The 19037-nt window shown below is 50.6% G+C and overlaps 9 protein-coding genes and 1 non-coding gene across 10 annotated transcripts; 2 read left to right on the forward strand and 8 right to left on the reverse strand.

Annotated features, from left to right (window-relative positions):
• Window positions 1–201: 201 nt before the first annotated feature.
• On the reverse strand, window positions 202–1223 carry AtWU_02199 (putative short chain dehydrogenase/reductase; the record flags this gene model as incomplete). The annotated part of the gene is made up of 3 exons (XM_035497313.1): window positions 202–913; window positions 966–1031; window positions 1084–1223. 3 exons carry the CDS (start codon window positions 1221–1223, stop codon window positions 202–204), a joined length of 918 nt encoding a protein of 305 aa, XP_035353206.1.
• A 438-nt stretch (window positions 1224–1661) lies between these two features.
• On the forward strand, window positions 1662–2741 carry AtWU_02200 (alpha/beta hydrolase; the record flags this gene model as incomplete). The annotated part of the gene is made up of 1 exon (XM_035497314.1): window positions 1662–2741. One exon carries the CDS (start codon window positions 1662–1664, stop codon window positions 2739–2741), a length of 1080 nt encoding a protein of 359 aa, XP_035353207.1.
• A 524-nt stretch (window positions 2742–3265) lies between these two features.
• On the reverse strand, window positions 3266–5089 carry AtWU_02201 (eukaryotic translation initiation factor 3 subunit D; the record flags this gene model as incomplete). The annotated part of the gene is made up of 2 exons (XM_035497315.1): window positions 3266–4818; window positions 4882–5089. The coding sequence occupies 2 exons, from the start codon at window positions 5087–5089 to the stop codon at window positions 3266–3268; spliced, it is 1761 nt and encodes a 586-aa protein (XP_035353208.1).
• A 1551-nt stretch (window positions 5090–6640) lies between these two features.
• On the forward strand, window positions 6641–7136 carry AtWU_02202 (hydrophobin family protein; the record flags this gene model as incomplete). Its single annotated transcript, XM_035497316.1, has 3 exons — window positions 6641–6923; window positions 6985–7046; window positions 7095–7136. The coding sequence occupies 3 exons, from the start codon at window positions 6641–6643 to the stop codon at window positions 7134–7136; spliced, it is 387 nt and encodes a 128-aa protein (XP_035353209.1).
• A 1161-nt stretch (window positions 7137–8297) lies between these two features.
• AtWU_02203 (alpha/beta-hydrolase) lies at window positions 8298–9431 on the reverse strand (the record flags this gene model as incomplete). The annotated part of the gene is made up of 1 exon (XM_035497317.1): window positions 8298–9431. One exon carries the CDS (start codon window positions 9429–9431, stop codon window positions 8298–8300), a length of 1134 nt encoding a protein of 377 aa, XP_035353210.1.
• A 559-nt stretch (window positions 9432–9990) lies between these two features.
• On the reverse strand, window positions 9991–10525 carry AtWU_02204 (GFA family protein; the record flags this gene model as incomplete). Its single annotated transcript, XM_035497318.1, has 2 exons — window positions 9991–10263; window positions 10343–10525. 2 exons carry the CDS (start codon window positions 10523–10525, stop codon window positions 9991–9993), a joined length of 456 nt encoding a protein of 151 aa, XP_035353211.1.
• Window positions 10526–10894: 369 nt separating this feature from the next.
• On the reverse strand, window positions 10895–12987 carry AtWU_02205 (GMC family oxidoreductase; the record flags this gene model as incomplete). Its single annotated transcript, XM_035497319.1, has 7 exons — window positions 10895–10942; window positions 11008–11171; window positions 11236–11572; window positions 11626–12420; window positions 12477–12747; window positions 12807–12888; window positions 12942–12987. The coding sequence occupies 7 exons, from the start codon at window positions 12985–12987 to the stop codon at window positions 10895–10897; spliced, it is 1743 nt and encodes a 580-aa protein (XP_035353212.1).
• A 668-nt stretch (window positions 12988–13655) lies between these two features.
• Window positions 13656–15053, reverse strand: AtWU_02206 (choline transport protein; the record flags this gene model as incomplete). The annotated part of the gene is made up of 2 exons (XM_035497320.1): window positions 13656–14574; window positions 14638–15053. The coding sequence occupies 2 exons, from the start codon at window positions 15051–15053 to the stop codon at window positions 13656–13658; spliced, it is 1335 nt and encodes a 444-aa protein (XP_035353213.1).
• Window positions 15054–15957: 904 nt separating this feature from the next.
• Window positions 15958–16029, reverse strand: AtWU_t50. The gene has a single exon. It is a non-coding gene; the product is annotated as a tRNA-Ala (tRNA).
• A 1907-nt stretch (window positions 16030–17936) lies between these two features.
• On the reverse strand, window positions 17937–18482 carry AtWU_02207 (amino acid permease; the record flags this gene model as incomplete). The annotated part of the gene is made up of 1 exon (XM_035497321.1): window positions 17937–18482. The coding sequence occupies one exon, from the start codon at window positions 18480–18482 to the stop codon at window positions 17937–17939; it is 546 nt and encodes a 181-aa protein (XP_035353214.1).
• Window positions 18483–19037: the final 555 nt, after the last annotated feature.

Here is a 19037-nt window from a genome sequence, read left to right on the forward strand (position 1 = left end):
TTACGCCAAGCCAGACCCGCTCTTCACTAATCCATCAATCATCATCCGGGATGCTATGGAGCTAGACCCTTAACCATGGAAGGACACCAACCCTGGGTTGATGCTATCTCCGGCCTCGGCCTCAATTATGGTTCCATACGATCAACGTGAATGATGAATGCCAAACATAGTATATTCAATAACTGCCGACTATTTACCGAACTACACAAACAACCCTGCCTCCACCGGGGCACTGCAAATCTGCATCTCCTGCACCTCCTTCAGCAACGCATCATCCCCAAAATCCTCCAAGTCCAAATCCATAAACCCCTTCTCCGCCCACTTCCGAGCCGTCACAAAGAACGAATGCCCATTAACTCTCCCATCTGCCAGGATCCTCAGCAGGCAGCGCCCTGCATCCTCCGCTGTGGCAAACTCCACGCCGGCCCGCTTACAGTGTGCAAATGCCTCGTCGGACAAAATCCCGGTGTGCACATACCACGGGCTGATCACATTGACTCGGGACCCGTAGTAATATGCCGTCCGACGCAGGGAATGCATGATTCCCCGCATCGCCCACTTACTGGCACAGTACTGCGGTGAGCGTGGCACGTCGAGGAACGCCGCGCCTGAGCCGATGAGAATCAGGCAGGTATCTTCTTGCTCTGGGGTAGGTGTGGTTCCGTTCTGGCGGATGAAGTGGTGCATAGCTAGTTTGGCTGTGTAGAGAGGGCCTTTGATGTTGATGTCGATGATGCTTAGGTCTGGTTCGGGTAGGGAGTCCGGTCCTGGCTGGAAGATTTCATCTACGCGGTGGATGCCGGCGTTGGCAACCACGTAGTGGATCCGGTTGGTTGGGGAGAAGGTGACTGCTGCTTCGAAGAGGCGGACTTGGTCGGTCCAGGTGCCGGTTGAGCAGGGGATGAATTTGGTGCTTGGGGGTTGAGTCAGCGTAGGGGATGATGGCAGCATTGGGAAGAAGTTACCCTGGTAGCTCGGCTTCAAGTTTCGGACCTTTCTGTGTGTCGATGTCACCGATACAGACGTAGACACTGTCATTAAACTTTCGTTAGCCCTGAATAGAGGGAGAGGCGAGAGACATACCCGGCTGCAACGAGAGCGCGGACATAGGCTTCACCAAGGCCGTTGGCACCGCCTGTGACGATGGCGGTTTTGCCCGCCAAGGAGCTGCAATCTGCGTCCTGGGAGCAGTCGACTGGGCCAGTGTGTACGTAGGGCGGCATGATGAAAGAGGATAGATGTCCGTTGTCTGTCTTGGAAGATGGAAGAGAAGGACAATCGGGGGATGCCTTTATGTGCTTGCGAAGTGGGGAGGCAGTGATATCCATGGATCAATGTAGCATGGATCAGACATTAATACAATCTAAAGACATCCAGACTATAACCAACCATATCAAAACGTTGCAGTGGGTAGCTTACGCCCCACAGTAAGCAAGTCGCATTAGCATGACGAGGCCCAGAAGTGATCTACTTCTCAACTCCATCCAGACATGACAATGCCCCTGACGAACATCACAATCACGCAACGAGACATCACGATATTGCAGAGACAATGGTTATAAAAGCCATGTACTCACCTACTTCAAGAACCACAAATCATCAACACAACCATCCAACTACCAACCCAAAACCTCAAAGCCACTCTCAGCTTCTGCATCACCATGAAACCCCCAGCCCTCCTTCTCGCCCCAATCCTGCATACAATATGCACCGCGGCGCAAAACCTCTCCTACGGCGCCGACAACTTCTACCGAAGTAACCTGGTAACCCTCCAACCAGTGACCTTCCCAACTCAATACCAAACCCTCATCGCCGGCAACCTCTTCATCCCCAACAACCTCACCACCTCCACCCCGGCGCCCGCCATCATCGTCGGCCACCCCATGGGCGCCGTAAAAGAGCAATCCGCCAACCTATACGCCACCAAAATGGCCGAACGCGGCTACATCACCTTATCCATCGACCTCCCCTTCTGGGGCAGCAGCACCGGCACCCCCCGCAACGCCGTCTCACCCGACCTCTACGCCGAAGCCTTCAGCGCCGCAGTCGACTACCTCGGCAGCAACACCACCACCATCACCACCATCCCCTCCATCCCCCATCCTATAACCATCAACCGCAACCGCATCGGCGTCATCGGCATCTGCGCCAGCGGAGGCTTCGCTCTCAGCGCGGCCAAAATCGACCCGCGCATCAAAGCCATCGTCACCGCCAGCATGTACGACATGGGCACCGTCAACCGGCAGGGCCTGCGCCATTCACAGAACCTCACCCAGCGCCAGGAAGTAATTGCCTCCGCCGCGCTGCAGCGCTGGCCTGAGTACGAGCACCCTGGCGGAGCGACCAATCCCATTGGATATACTAGCGGTACGCCGAACACCCTTACGGCTAATGCTAGTGCCGTGGATCGCGAGTTCTATGACTTTTACCGCACAGTGCGTGGCGAGTTTACGCCGCTGGGTTCGACCCCGGAGTTGACGACGCATCCGACGGTGACGAGTAATCTGAAGTTCATGAACTTTTATCCCCTCGAGGATTTGGATGTCATTGCGCCTAGACCTGTGCTGTTTATTTCTGGGGATCGGGCTCATTCTAGGGAGTTTAGTGAGAATGCGTATAGGGGGGCTAGTGAGCCGAAGGAGTTGTTGTGGGTGCCTGGGGCTGGACATGTTGATTTGTATGATCGCGTGGAGTTGATTCCGTGGGAGAGGATTGACGGGTTCTTTGGAAGGAATTTGTGAATATAATTTGTGGGGAGGGGATGATTGGTGGAGTGAGAGGGAGATGAGGTTGTAAAGTAGTTGTGGAGGATGAGGATGGATGTTAGGGTTAGATTGGGGGAGTTGTTTGGAATACGAGTATATTGTTGTGGAGATGGTATGCTGTGAAATATTGTAGAATTATTCAATGCTTTGAAGGGACTGTAAATATGCTCCTTATTCATGACACATCATTGAGTCCATCCACATACGGCTGTATTTGACGTGGATAGGGGCGAGAATTCGAATTGTGGCGTAGTTCTGTTACTTAGTTGCTTTCGCAGTATTTTGTGATGTGGGGGTCTACAAGTGTCTGGTTACGTGTATGTACGTTAGGTAGAAAAATGAATCTACTGGACTGCATGCGTCGTGCGATTGAATTATAATCTGTAGAACATAATGGACAAACTCTATGTTGAGACGTCGTTCGTAACTAACTTTTAAAAGCAAGGACAATCAATATGCACATGAGATAGAAGAAGATAAGATCATAACGTGGCTTCCGTTTACTCATCAGCCTCCTCCTCAGCACCCTCCTGCTCCTCACCAGCGACCTCCTCTTCCTCGTCAAAGGTGGTAGCAGGGACGCTGTACAGACGCAGCACAGGACGGTTGGGGTCCTTGATAAGAACGTACTTGGTGACCTTGTCCTCATCCTCATCGGCATCGAGGGCACGGATACGGTCAACAATAGTACGGACGATACCCCAACCGTTGCTGAGGTTCAGGTTCATCTGGGCAGCCAGATCACGGGGCTTGTAGCCGACAACACCGAGAACGACGTGGCCAGCGGCAGAGCGGGGGTTGGCACGGGAGACGAAACCCAGCTTCATGCCGTCAGCCTTGGCGAGGATGGCCTGGGTGGTCCAGCGGGCGAGCTTGACGCTGTTGTTCTTCATCTCGGTAGCGACAACGGCACCACGCTGAGACCAGAGCTTGCTGCGCCAGTCGAGAGCGCCACCGGAGCCCTGGGCCTTGCTGTCGAACTCGTTGAGGGCCTTGACGAGCAGCTGCTGGTCCTCGCCGTTGACGGGGTTCTTCATGAGGGCGTCGACCTCGGTACGGACGATCATGTTGACGGGCTCGTCGTCGCGCTCCAGGGACAGGTCGAAGCGGCGGTACTTGTAGGCCTTGGAGGCGAGGGGCTCGGTCTCCTCGGCGGCGTTGTAGAAGGGGTTGGGGTGAGCCAGGGAGACCTTGCTGTCCTCGGACTCGACGACGGTCTGCAGGGCGAAGTTGTGGTTGATGAAGGTGGCTTCCATGGCCAGGGCGCTGGGGGTGTTGATGGCATCCTGCTTGTTGGCGGAGTCGGCCAGCTCAAGGGGAGCGTCGGCGGCGTTCTCGTTGACGGTGACCAGGTCCAGGGAGGCGCCTTCGCGCTTGTCGAAGTAGATCTTGTTGCCCTGGTGGACGATGACAATGTCCCAAGAGTAGACACTGCGGGGGGCGCACATGAGCATGGACAGGATATCCGAGGTGGCGAAGATGGTGGCCTCGTTCTTCTCGGCCAATTCCTGGATGACGGGGTCCTGGGTGGTGGTGACGTTGTAGGCGGCACGGTCGAGGGACTGGAGACGGCGCTCGGCGTTCTTGACAGGGGCCTTGTCGTAGGACCGGTCGTAGTGGTAGAGGAAACCGTACGAGTCGACGTCCTCACCCTCGGGGGCCTCGAGGTTCAGCTTGGACAGACGGCTGAAGTCAACCTCCTCCAGCATGTTCCAGTCGGGGCGGACGTTGACCGAGGGCTCACGGGTGCGCTGGGGCTTGTCGTAATCCTTCCAGCCGAAGCGACGGCCACGGTTGCCACGGCCGCCAGAGCGGTTGTCGTAGTAGCGGTCACCACCCTGGCCACGGCCAGCACCCACGCGCTGGAAGCCGGCGCGACCACCGCGCTGAGCACCACCGCGCTGGGCGCGGCCACGGAAGACGGTACCACCGCCACGACCGAAGGTACGCTTAGCGGAGCTGCGGGTGTTGTCGACAACTGAGAAGGAGGATTCGTCTTCGGCGACCTGGACGGCGAAGAGGCTGGAGGAACCGGCACCATAGACTTGCTGGTCTGGAGGAAACAGAGTTAGTTGCTTTGTCTTGGCTTGGCTGGATATATTAGAATATGGTATACCTCTGTAGTTGCGGTTGTAGGCCTGGCGACCGGCACGGTTAGGGTCCTTGGACTCGGCAGTCCAGTCAGCCATACGGCCCAGCTTGTCACCCTTGGAGAAGGGAGCGTAGGGGACGCCCTGCAGCATGTTGTCGCTGGCGGTAGCGGGGCCCCAGGTGTCTTCGGCCGGCAGAGCGGCGACGATGTCTGCGATAGAGATGGGAGCCATGATGTCTGACTTAGGGATGGCCCTCAGATAATAGGAAATATAAAGGAAAGAGAAAAAAAACCCAGCGGGGAGAGTCTGGGGAAGATGGGAGGGGAGGATCGCAGACGGCGGATATTGACCGACTTGGGCTTCACTTTCGACTTTGCACTTTTTGTGTCGCGAGTCTGTGGCGCAACAAGTCTTGGCACGAGCCGCATGCACCGCCACATATACGATAACAGTCAGGTGACTGCATAACAGCTATGCAACAATCACATGCGCGCTGAGTAATGCAGTGATACATTACTTTTTATGCACACTATCCACGGTTCTCCAGGGGAATTGCTTTTTGTCTTATCATCATCCAAATTCAAGTTATGCCCGCTTATCTCTCATGTAATTAAATGCATGACAACATACTTGATAGATCGACAATGGATTTACTAATTGCTCAACTAACTATTGGCTTCCCCAATCCCTCAGTCCGGTTAAATCTCCGATCCCATGCGAACTCTATTTCTTCTGGTGAACATGTCAATAGGATCTGCTATCTGAGCGCTTGGCTTTATACCCAATGTGGATTTACGTAAAGGATCGTCTATCAGTGCCCCCAATTGCAAGGCTGAGAGTGATGTTTCTGAGATCCAGCTGAGATCGGGGTGTTCGATCAGGGATTGAGGCTCGATATGGGCCCTGGCCCTGTCCATGATAGATCCTCGGTTGCTGAAAGGGAATCATCAAGACTGTCTAAGCTGCCTTCCCTTGCGATATTAGCTACGAACTTCACTAGTACCTGGGGATATGCGACCTGGATGCAGTGAAACGCTCTTCTAAACCTCCGAGAAGCAACTAGTTCTTTCTATAGCTTGTTCTCGATTTCTGTCCGGCTATCGCGCATGCATCTTGTCCTTGGATGGCCAGGGTTGTGTCTGATTCGCCACCAGATTGAGGGCTACTTTGGTTCAACTGATAAGACGGCGTTCCTTGACAGGCAGGCGCTTTTCAGCTGGCCCCAGATTCTGAACTATTGGATTCTAACTCTCTCCCATGCAGGTACGGTCTTCCCCAGAATTGGGAATGATCGATCGTTTCTCCACAGGGTTCCTCGCTTGCAGCGGTACCTGCAGGGGACCATGGTGCCACAGACTATGACTGGGCGTCCTTTCTCCGGAGATCCTTCGGCTTACCATTTCATACTGCAGCTTCCGGAAACCGGCCACAATTCTTAGTTTGCCCAGAATCGATCTATCCCAATGCGACTGGCTTTTGAGGCAATGTCCATCGGTCCTCTCAACCGAGTGTGACTGAACGAATGACTCGAGATAACCATCAGGCATCTGATTGGGAATTTCCATGGAACTATACAACTTTGACGTTCAGCTCAATGCCATGATTTGAATTTGATCCTTAGTAATTGACCTCTGCTCAAACCTATAAAGGACGCCTGACTTCCTCTACAATTCCTCCAACATCAGACAAAAGCTGAACACTAGAATACAAAGACATTCTTCTACATACCAGCAACGCTCATTCTCCTGCATCTTTGCAAGTCCATCCATCACCATCATCACAATGCAGTTCACCACCGCTCTCTCCATCTTGGCCATCGCCACCACCGCCGTGGCCATCCCCGCCGCCCAGGACAGCACCGCGTCTCTTGAGTCTCAGGTGAAGGAGGTGGCCGCTCAGCGAGGCACCTCTGATGGCACCATCAGCACCGTCACAGAGGCGCAATGCGTTCCTCCCATTCTGTGCTGTGGCTCCCTGACCACCCCTCTTGACCCTCTTGTCGACCCTATCCTCTTGGACCTGGGTATCGATGCTTCCAACATTGTTGGCTCCATCGGTCTTCTTTGTACGTGACCAGATATTTTACTTCCTCAAAACTGGTTAACAGGTTACTAACGAGAATACAGGCAAGGACTACGACGACAGCTGCACGTCGGAACCTCAGTGCTGCACTGAGATCAACCTCTTGGTAAGTTTTCTCCTACGGAGGGATGATGTCAGGCTAACGACAGTGTAGAACGGTCTTGTGGCTCTCGGATGCTCTACCCTGGAGCAGTAAATAGTTGGACCTATGGATTCTGGGCTAGTCTGCATGAAGGGGGCTGTACTATGATGTGATAATAATCCTGTCGGGCCTTTAGAGTCCGTCTAATAGCGATACTTAATTTAATAGCATATAGACTTGATTTTCTAGGAGGATTGATGGCCTACTTTTTCTGTTTTAGTGCTCATCCCTCACTGCTTCTTGCTCACTAAGTACATCTGAGTATACTCTGAGCATGTTTTGAGCAGCCTGAGGCGATCACTAAGTATAGGATAAGCAGAAGACCAAGTATTCTGAATAAATAATCTTAATAAACTATACTCTAATTAATAATTATTCTCTTACTTACTTTTCTACTCACAGTCTACTCTTGTTTATTATACTTTTTTAAAGCCCAGTATTACTATCAAATCTCTTTCCCCAGTAGGAAAATACTTTAGTAGATTTTTTCTAGTAATAGACTATACAAAGTCCAGTAGTTTATATGATATTTTGAGTGCAATTAATATAACTAATACAGCCAGTAACTTAACCAAGTATCCTAACTTCCACTTAAGCAGTAAACTGTGTCGTCCGCTCAGCCGTACATAAAACCACACACTGGGAGATTAGTAGTTGATATATCTGCTCACCGGGCTTTAATTAGAAATATATTAAACTTAGTGCCCGTACTGCATTTTCTTTAATTCGTTTACATTTCTTCACTTGATACTCACCTTTGCCTCCTGAACTGAATTATATGCCACTTATACCCATATATTTATCTACTACGCAATACCTACGCCAATTTCAGTATTAAGACCTCATCTACCCAGTCATCACCAAGTATGTAAGTCTTCATCCGGTGGATACGTCCAAGATCGAAGGTATTCGGTGATGATCAGTTCTCTTTGTCCTCTTTCGAGAGGCTGAAAATGGTGAGCTTAGCGTCGCTGACTTAGTGGCAAACTACGGAGATGACGAACAAGGCTCTGGAACTTCAAAGCATAGACTTGAACAGTTCGACGACTGCACGATGGTTTTCAAAGTTAATAATTTTCGTATATACTAGAGACATAAAGTGTTGCACAAGTTGCCAACTCGTGAATATAAAATTCTGATCATTCGATGGGGTTCATCTCGAGCACTTCGAGAAGAGTATATATGTATGTATATGTATCATGTATACAGCGCCCACTAACGACCAGATTTCTCAAGATATCTCGTCATAGTCGCCAAGCAAACCGCCTGAACTTCTTCCAAATCCCAATCCTTACCAAGCTGATAAGGAATATGGGCTGCATTCAGACTTTCAAGTACTTCCACCTCATTCCCCTTCTGCCTCAAATTCTCCGCAAACTGCATGATCCCATCATACAGCACTTCCGATGTTCCTGTATTAACCAAGACCGGGATCCCCAGCTGCGTCTCGTTTCCGAGAAATGTGATCCAGGGATGATTGCTCTCCCACTCTTCCGGGGTGAAGGCCTCCCGGCCCCAGGCCAGGAAATTATGTTTGACATAGTCGGAGTGGTAATTGCGATTCCGGGGCACCTCGTCAATGGCATTCGCGCGCAGATCGACCCACGGAGACGACAGAATTGCACAGCGAGGTAACGGAAGTACTGCTGGGTTCCTCTCCTCGTTGATGTAGCGGAGCAGAGCCAGGACGAGATTGCCGCCGGCCGAGTCGCCCGCGAAGGCGATCTGCGAGGCCGGGATCTTCAGTATCTCGAGGGCATACACGTACGCTGTGATTCCATCCTGCAGTGCCGCTGGAAATGTTGTTGTCTTATCCCGCGACAAGCGGTATTGAATGGCCAGCGCGGGCCATCCAGACCATTTGCTGAGTTCATTAATCCCTACATCGCCGGTTTCTTCCGGACGACTCCCGAACATCACGTAGGCACTCCCGTGGAAGTGGATGATAAGTCGTCGGGGAGGTTCTGCTGGGGCCTCTGGGTACCAGACGGCTCCTACGGGTAGGGGATTAACTCCTGGTACGGAGCGAGTAATTCCTGTGTAGACTTCTTTGGATTGTTGGCCGCCTTCTTTGTCGGTCTTCGTGGGAATGGTCTTCTGGGGGTGGAGCACAATGAATCGATTCCCCAATGGACCGGCTTCCAGTGGCTTGGGCCAGAGTTTCTGAACCGTCGTCCAATAATTCATCACCACATTCCAGAGACTGCATGTCAATGCGGTTTTGTATGTCCACACCGGGTTGGGCCGGAGGAATCTGGGGATGTAGTAAATCGCCACAGCCGCTAGCCATGCCGGGACGGTGACGAGGGCGTACGCGGTGTAGAAATAGGTGAAAGCCTTGGAAGGCATGATGATGGTTGCTTCTAGCACTGAGCACTTAGCATTGGGCACTTGTCGAGGGTGGAAATAGGGGAGCTGGACTCCTCATATAGCTAGCTAGGTAGGTAGCTCTGCGGGTGAATCGCGACCGTAACAACCTTGGAAGAAGATGATTGAAAGGAACATTAATACCACCTCACCGCACTAAACTACTTAGCGTGGGGGCTAAGTTTGGACTCATCGCAGTGGAGATGCGAGGGAGGTCATCGATGATCTCTCAAGTTTGTAGCTCGATTGAGCAAACAAGAATGGGGCGGAGAACTGCTGGCGAACGGACTGTACTCCAGTTAACCCCAGTGTATAGTGGAGCCAAGCAGGGAGTGAAATCCTTAGAATCGCAAGTCTTTTAACTAATACCACCGGTATAATGCGCGGAAGTCCGAAGCCCATACCTACACACCCCACCCTCCCAATAAAAAAACAACAAAGGATATCATCTCACACTCACAACGCCCTCCACCCCCTCCCCCTACCTACATCCAGCCCCAACCCCAACCCCCAAGGGAGAAATCGAAAAAAATGAAAACCACTAATGCGTCTCCAACATCTGCGTCCCCTCCACCACAGGCAAATACTCCCTCCTAGCCTTACACCAAAACTCCACCTCAGGCCTCCACTTCCTGCCCGCCTCCCCATCCATCGTGCCGGACGGAACAACCACAAACCCCTCGGCCCGACTACTAGTCACATACACGGGGGATCCACAGACGCGACAGAAGCGTCGTTCCAATGTACTTCCGGAATCCACTTTCGTGTCTTTGAAGCTTTGGATGAGCGATTCGCCGGATTTGATGGTTAGTTGCTGATACACAATTAGTTGGGAATGTCCTTAAATGGAAGGAATAGGTTGGAGAGAGGAGAGAAGAGGGGGTGGGACTAACAGATTCTTTCATAAAGCTGTTGGCCATGAAGCTGGAGCCTGTGAATTTCCGGCAGTTTTCGCAGTGGCACATTACTCGTTTCATGGGTTCGCCGGTTACTTCGTATTGAATGCCGCCGCAGAGGCAGCTGCCGGTGATGGGTTCGGGGGTAGATGTGGTGGAGGTGGGGGTGGTGAGATCCATGGTTGTGGTTGTAGTTGTGATTTTGGTTGTACTAGTGAGAGATGACTTTTAGGGTTGGGTTGGATTGGATAGGAATAAAAGTAGAATAATAGTACTGGAATTCCTGTCCGGGGTTATCTAGTCGGTATATATGGAGAATGATGGAAGTAGCTGACAAATAAGCTTACTAGCAAGTCTGGCTGATTAATGCTGACTTGAGAGTCACGGCGATTTTATTTCCGCTTTTATGGGAATATGGATAGAATAGATAGTATAATGTTTCTACGTGAGTCACTCACTGTATAGATTTGTCTCATATGATGTTCGAAGTATTTCATCCTGGCCTATGGCTCAAGTTAAGCTTAGCAATGCTGACTCCTATCGGTTCCATCAGCTTCGATAAAGCGCCGGATAAGCTGCCTTGATCATGTCCGCGCCCTAGCGTGGTTTCAGCATGCATTCTTCACCAAAATGATTTTCTGGATTGGGGTTTAGTGACTCACCTTCTCTCCGATCATATACACAGCATTCTGAATTCGACAGTCAGGAATCAGAGGGATAATGGACGCATCCACGACGCGAAGATTCTGCACGCCGTGGACGCGCAGCTCCGGGTCCACAACGCCGTGTGCAATGTCCTTGGACAGTCGGGCCGTGCCGCAGGGGTCTATGACGTGAACATTGATTAGTTGCTGTGCGCGTCCATGCTGAGTGGCAGAGTATTAGCTTACGGTATCCCGTCTGCGACCGCTCCAAGATCATTTTGTTCATGGCTTCATCTGAGTGTCGGGGCATGGGCCACGGGTAGTCTTCGCCGAGAATCTCTTTCATTCCGTCTCCGGTCATGAGGATATCGTCCACGAAGCGAACACCTTCCCGCAAGGCTAGGATGTCAAGTTCATTAGAAAAGAAGTTCAGATTGATGTATGGCTGCTGGTGTGGATCGGCTGAGTTGAGCTTCACTTCTCCGTTTCTGGACAGCGGGCGGAGAAGATCGACGATGACGGTCAGCCAGTCGCCTTCGGGAGGAACGGGGAAGTGCCATTGGAAGGCGTCGGAGAACATTGGCTACAATCCATCAATATTTTCCCGTTAATTAAACTGGACAAAGGGCGACTTACCACGAAATCAATCTCAAAGTGCGGCTGCCCTTCCGGTCCAAATGGGTCCTTACCACCATTCTGCGCCTTCGCCTCGCGATACTCCTTGTATCGCTCCAAACGGTCATCAATGCGCGGCAGACCTACCATTTCCAACAATCCACTACTAAATGGACCCTTCTTGCTAGTGCGGTACTTCTGCAAAGCAGCGCTCTGCGCAGGACCAGCGCGGAGAAGGTGGCTATCGAGACCAGTCCCATCCTTTAGCCGGAACACATGAGCAAGAATAGGATGATCATGCAGGTTCTGGCCAACATGTTCCGACTGCACGACCGAGTCAATACCATGACGAGCCAGCTCTTCTTTCGGACCAATTCCCGAGAGCATCAGCAGCTTCGGCGTCTCGAAGACGCCGCACGCGACAATAATCTCATACTTGGCTGTGAAGGTCATTTCGGTCCGATCGGCGCCACTGACAGTGACGCTTGTCGCCTTGAGATTGTCATCGAAGTTGATCTTCTTCCCGATCGCAGAGCTTAATATGGTCACGTTTGGCTTATCAGCCAAATAAGATGCACTGGTCGACCGCATCCCACCGTAGATACTGTTGACACAGTGCGTCAGACCCTCCATCTTGCCAGAGTAGATGTCTTCGCATGTCTTCTGGCCTTTGCTGGTCCATGCTTCGGTCAGGGCGTCGCGGAAGGTGTGTAGTTCCGGGACGAGGTCTGCGTGAGATACATGCAGGGGACCGTTGCGGCCGATCTTTGATAGCTCTGAGGGGTAGAGGTTGTCGTCGTCATGGTAAGTAGCGGGCTAGTCCAGCACATAATTAGTATGATCCCTCCATTCCTTGTTCAATCTTCACTTACCTTATTGAAATACTCCTCACACCCATCCCAACTCCAAGAAGGACCTCCATATTCGGCCCACGCATCGAATGTCCCCTTACTACCCCGGATCCAGGTATAGTAGTTCAAGGAGCTACTACCACCGAGCACCTTGCCCCGGGTGTTGGGCTTCTCTACCCGTTCATAGTAGGGTCGGTTGATCATGGTGGACTTGTATGCCCAGTCATATTTGCTGTCACGTAGCCCAAAGGCAGATGCTGGTGTGGTTATTTCTGAGATCTCGCTCGGGTTGCTGGTTATGGTCAGATTGGCACAGTGATTGATGGTTGATTGTCGAGAGAGCATACATACCTAACGCCTGCTTCAATGACCAGGACTCTCACGTCGGGATTCTCGGCCAGCCGACCGGCCACGACATTTCCAGCTGTGCCGCCTGCTTCCTGTCAGATGGTAGATCATACAGGCGGGATAAAGATAGAAACATACCACCGACGACGACAAAATCAAAGCTATCTTCAACAGGAACAGTCATTGTCTATGAGCAGATAATGGAGATATAATCGGTGAACTAACCACCTTAATCGATGTTCTACTACTACCACGTCGGTAGTATTTATGTAGCCCAGATAGTACTTACTACCAGGGGTTATGTCAATATGCTGGTACTATTCAAATGTGTCGAGAATGACGTATCCCGGCTGCTCCACCAGTGCGCAAGCCGCGCAGACAACTTATCTTGTAATTCCATGACTTGGTACTAAGACATGCCGATCACCGAGTTATTTCCGTCTTATCAATATTGTCAATGTGGAGTGTATGTAACTCGTCCCTGCTTTTTCTAGAGAGCCGACAGCATGACAATGGTGTGGGTGGCTGATTGACCCACTCCTCTGCCGGACTAACGGCTGCTGAAGCTTGTTTTTGACTCGAGCCCTGTGGTAATCCGGTGGGACCAGGTCGGATGGATCGGATGCTGATGCTGAAGGGGGGAAGTGTCTGTGAAGCAAGCAGGTTGGGGATCTAACCCGTAGAAATACTCATCTAAGAGTACCTTGGTGGTGTTGATAGTAATCGAGGGTCCACTCACGTATACTTTAGTATTCTGTGTGGCCCCTCTACGATAACTATCAGAACAATTCTCTCAGAACGGTCATTTTCTTCGAACGGGAACCAAGCAACTTTCGAATCTCACTTAAATCACTACATATCAATCTTTCTTTCTCGAAGAACCTCTGACGGAGGACCGAGAACACGAGGAGGAGACCGGTAACTCCGTCGCAGATCATCCAGTACGCCATACTTCAATGCCACTGCCAACGATGCAAAACACAGCCAAGCAAAGTATGGCGCTGCCGGAGGGATAAAAAACCCGGTGATAATTGTTATGATCCCGCAGCCGAAGAATGCAAGTGCACCACTCTTCTCACGTTTCCATGATCTGTCGCGATCGTCAGAGTCTCTGTTAAGGTTTCCGACATCATGTAGTACCACTTGCCGTGGCAAAGATACAAAATTGAACCACGCATAGCAGGAACCTTCGTCCGTGTGCCCTTTAATTATCAGCTTCCCCACTCCATCATCGATGGCCATTCTCTCTGCAATAGCGAATGTCCTCTTTGCCGGAACCAGCAAGTGGAATATCACGTTATCTGCATTTTCCGGGTCTCTCTTTCGAAGCGACCGACGGTTTTGCCACATAAGAAGGAAAACAGCCTCGAGATCGGAGCACATCCCGCCAAATGAGGCTTGTAAGGGCCTCTTTTGGACCTGTGTCCTGAACTCTTCGTTGGCACTGGTTGTCGGATTGAAGACATAAAAGGCATGACGTCCATCGGCCTTTCCTCCGCCAACAGTCTTAGTTTCATTGTCGACGAACTTGTAGATGAAATATCCGAAGCCGTGGAACTTCCAGCCCTGGACCATTGGTGTCGTCTGATAGCTTGTCTCATCAGGAATGTCCTTGGGGTTTAGTCCGATGGCCCGTAACTCCTTCGCTTTTGTCTGTATAGTAAGGGCCTTAGTCGACAGAGCACAGGTAGCAAAGACGGCGGTAAATTCACGCCCAGCGTTGAAGGAGTTATTGAAGACCCTGAACACTCGGGGTCTGCCTCTAGAGAAGCTGCTTGTTGTTTTGTTAATGACCTGTTGGCTTTAATTATCCTGGTGGATTCCAGCTACGTACCCATCGGAGCTGTGTTGAATCTTGTACTCTTCACTGCCATCGGAACCGGTACTTGATACCACTTCTGGAAGATCCCCGGCAGCCGCTGCGAGATTGCGGAGTATCTGTATCATCGTCTGATCCGAGATGTCATTTGAAGTATTTTTGACGGGCTGGGACGTCTCCGAAGTGTTCTGAGAAACGGCTCCAAGGATGCGCTGGGCTGTACGACTTGCAGATTCAGCGAGACTATAAACTGGCTTGTTGAGGAGAATTGCAAGGGCTTGTATGAAGTTGTGCCATCCTACCGCAGCAGGATTCATAAGAGGCTTCAGGTCGTTAAAGAGTCTGACATAGGCTTCATCGCGAGAGGTGCCGGGATAGCGCTGCTGTATGAGGCATTCTATCCCTGTCGCATTCACGATGTTGGCAGACATCTAGCCAAGAGTTCAGTGTGAAGCAAGTACAATGTTGGACATAGAAGGATTCAGCTGCGGTAAACTGTGGTGGTCACACAAGCGAGTCAGAACGTGGAAATCTCGATAATCAAGGGTCTAATACATGTAAGTCGAAAAACGTGTTATCTGAGAATGCGTGTCGATGTAGGGACAAAATCACCGATGTTGAAGAGATTACAAGAGTGAAAACGGAGGTAAAGTAGTATTGCTGCGGCGCAGCACCCCTCAGCACTTGAATTGAAGACATCCGGCCCAATCAATCAACAGAGGGTGAGTGGCTTGGAACAGCAGATAATTATGGTTCAAGGCAGCAGCGGAAAGAAGCTCTGCATGGGATAGATCCAGTAAATGAATTGTGCTGTATATCGCTGATGCAAAGTAGCATGAGGCGGGAGGCCAGAGGTGTGCTATTGAGGAACACGACCTCGTTGGTTAATCTCCATCACCCCTGCTTGAGAGACTCTCTTGCTGCATCCTAAGTTATCGTATGTGGCGGTACTTTCTCATGCAGGTAGATCATTCCATAAGAATTACATATCATAGTCGTCACTTCCCTTTTTGCTTTCCCTCGTTTGTCCGACTGCGTAAGAGACTTCCGCACCCATGATCGCCTGAGAAACTTATTTCTGCCCTAATTAGGTCCCGTGCCAGGCAGCTAGGTGCTACTAGTGTTAGCAAAGAAGTACTTTCATCAGAACGATAGGGAGAGGAAAATAAGCTACCAGGTATAGGTGACAGTGTTATGACTGTCGCATCTTCCAGCATCACGGATCATGGCTAGTATCATAAATGTGTAAGAAGACGAAAAAAGATAGACTCCACTATTAATCTGCAGTAGTCTCATATATCCCACACGGAAGGGAAAAAAAAAAACCACAAAAAATGGAGCTGCGGGGAATCGAACCCCGGACCTCTCCCATGCTAAGGGAATATTATACCACTAAACCACAGCCCCATTTGTTGAAGAACGGGCCCACTATTTCACAATATATTCCAAGCTTACCATTACTCGCAATTTTTTGTCATGACAATTTACACATTTTTTTTTTTTCTCTCAGGGATTCAGGGATATTGACAATATTAGCTATAATATTCGATTATACTTGCAGTTAATTTGATCCTTTCTCCTGATAATCCATATCCTGAAACAGATAGTGCTTTTGATATGGTTTGCATTCTTTCTTGTCGACCAGTCCACCATCGAAGTTCATTCACCTTCCCTTCCACAAATATATAACCTCCATTCAGACATCAATATACTACTTCCACTGGTCAATCAACCCAGGATGAACCACCCCCTCATCCCTTCCACCCACCAACTACCCCAACAACCCTATCCTTCTCCACCTGAATAGTATCATCATCCTCCAGAGCGTCCCCATCCCCACCCTCACCCTCACCACCCTCATCCTCAAACACCGTCCAATTCCCAACCCCAGTCCGATAAACCACCTCCCCAATCTCCAACCCACCCGGCGCAAACACCACCATCCCACTCTTCAATCTATAGAACTCACTTCCTCCCTCAGCCTCAACATCCCTCCTCGCAGGCCCCCTCTTCGTATATTCATTCCCATCATTCGTGCAATTCGGCCTACTTTTACAATACTGCAACCGGCTGGCATTCGTAAAAGAGACACTAAACCGACACGGTGCGGTCCCATTACATCCTTTTCCTTGGAACTGTCCGCGCGAGTTGTAGAAGTTGCGGAGGACTTGGCCTTGGGCTGCGTGCCGATACCATCAACCCGTTAGCCCAAGATGTATATATAGCCAGTTAAGGAAACCTTGGCTAGTAAGGTAGGATGGGTTCAAACGTGCCATTGTTATACCGAGCTAGAACACAGCGATTTACTTGCCCGCCTCTGTCGGACTCCCGCACAGATCGAAACGGGTACTCGTCGCACTGGTAGCCTCTGCCGTAGGGGGATTTGCTGCACCGGTTGGAACTACCACAGCCGGCTTCGCGACTGCGGCGGTCGGAGACTTGTCGGCTGGGCTTGTCCCAAGTTAGGGTGGTGCCGAGACGTTTGCATTTGGTGCCTGGTGTGGTTAGGGGGGGATTGATGTTGGTGAGAGGTATGTTTGGGGGAAGGGGGGTACCGAAGCACATGTTTTGGCATACGTCTAGTTAGTTGGAGTTAGTATATGATGTACTAGAAGGCAGTGAATAGAAACGAGAGGATGGTTTACCGCCGACATGGGAGTTGTCGCAGTTGAAGGCTACACTTACAGCCGAAGAGAGGGTAAAGAAGGCTAGAAAGCCAAGGAAGAGGAAGAGTTGTTTCATGGTGCCCTGGGATGATGCTCAATGGCTTATGTATAGAGGTGTGGGGGTTGGTAGGCTTCATATTGGAGGCTTTATACTGCCAATGCTCGGAAGGGTGGATATTGGTAGTTGTACTGTGTGTATGATAAGCTTCAAGAACTGAGGGCATTCGTTGTACCGTGGCCATCTTGACTGAGACATTGTAGTTGGCTTAAGAGGCCTGTGGCACAATGTTAATTTGAATTGATCTGCTGATCATTCGACTGCGTCGAGATTGAGACAAGGGGTTGTGTAGCTACCGTCACAGGCTCAAGTGTGTAGATGAAGACAGGATAGCCATGGGGAAGAGAAGAGGGATGAAAAGAGGGGAAATGGTCCGAAATGGGGCTCTTACAGTGAGTATAGGCTCTCAGTCTTACAAGGGTCTGAAAAGGTGGCTTCATGTAGTGGTCGTGTGAGGTTGATAATGATATGGAGAATGGTAAATTAAGCCAATAGTAGATAATATCACGTCACATGCTTCAATATTGTACGAGATGGATATTGAGAAGAACAAAAACAAGAGATAGTAATTTTGTAGCACAACATCTAAGCTATTCATCTATGCCAGCGTTCACTCCATGTCCCATTTCCCAATTGAACTTGCTGGAAGAGGGGCTCTCATCACCGAAATTCAAGCTTGACAAGAGGATATTAGCATTGTCGATGTGGAAAAAGAATTTGTCCATGGGGTATTCTTTCTCCTCAACATCCGCGTACACCAACAAGAGTCCTTTCTCTTCCCACTCGCGAGTGGTGACAACAACAAAAGCTGTGGGGTACCAATGAATGTCGCCTTCGGCACCGCCATCATCACGCGGAGTAAATTCCTTGTCCAGCTCAACGTGAGCCTGGACGACATCTCGGAGGCTTTTCCCACTGAAGTCGTACACGGTAGGGGTGCGAACAAGAGGCATTGCTTCGTCGGTCATCTCCCGCTTCCAGTCCCGATTCAGGGCGGTGGTCAGCTTCTCCAGCTCTTCGGAGGACAATTCGATCATGGAATAGAGAGCAAAAGAGGCATCATCCCAGTTGGCATCGCTGCTTTGCTGAAGCTCCGGACAGGTCGAAGGGAGGGTGAGATCGAGGTGGGCATCCATGGCTGGGAACGATGCTGAGCTAAAAGACGTGAGCACATGGTAGGATTTGGAGAGCCGTCAGAAGGATGCGGCTTACTTGTCGACGGGAAAATTTGTGAGATGTAGCAAATTTTCGATGAAGCGATTATATCCTGCAGGGGAAAGAAGAAAGGATCGAGATGCTGGATGGAATGAGGTTGCACAAACGAATAAATAAGGAGGGGAAAGGAGAGGGGAAGGGGGCTGAAGCTTCCCGACTGATCTTTATAGCAGCCGAGCGGCTGATGCCACTCTGACGCAGGCAACATCAATGCCACCTCCTTAAAGTGAATGCCATAGTTACATTTCACCCGTTCAATGTCTTAGACTGACAGGGTCTGTACTCAGGAGACACTTTGTCAACCGGAGTCTCTCTTAGCACTGTTGTACAGACTCGAAGCAATATCCGGTATTCCGCTCACGGTCTATGGATAATCGAATCCCATTCGCGGATTCTGTACTTTTCATCCACGTGTCAAGTGGCGCAGCCAAATTGAGCAAGGTTCCGTCGTTGAGGTTTCACAGGTCTTCAAGTCT

Source organism: Aspergillus tubingensis, assembly GCF_013340325.1.
Source record: "Aspergillus tubingensis WU-2223L DNA, scaffold_3, whole genome shotgun sequence".
Lineage (NCBI taxonomy): Eukaryota > Fungi > Ascomycota > Eurotiomycetes > Eurotiales > Aspergillaceae > Aspergillus > Aspergillus tubingensis.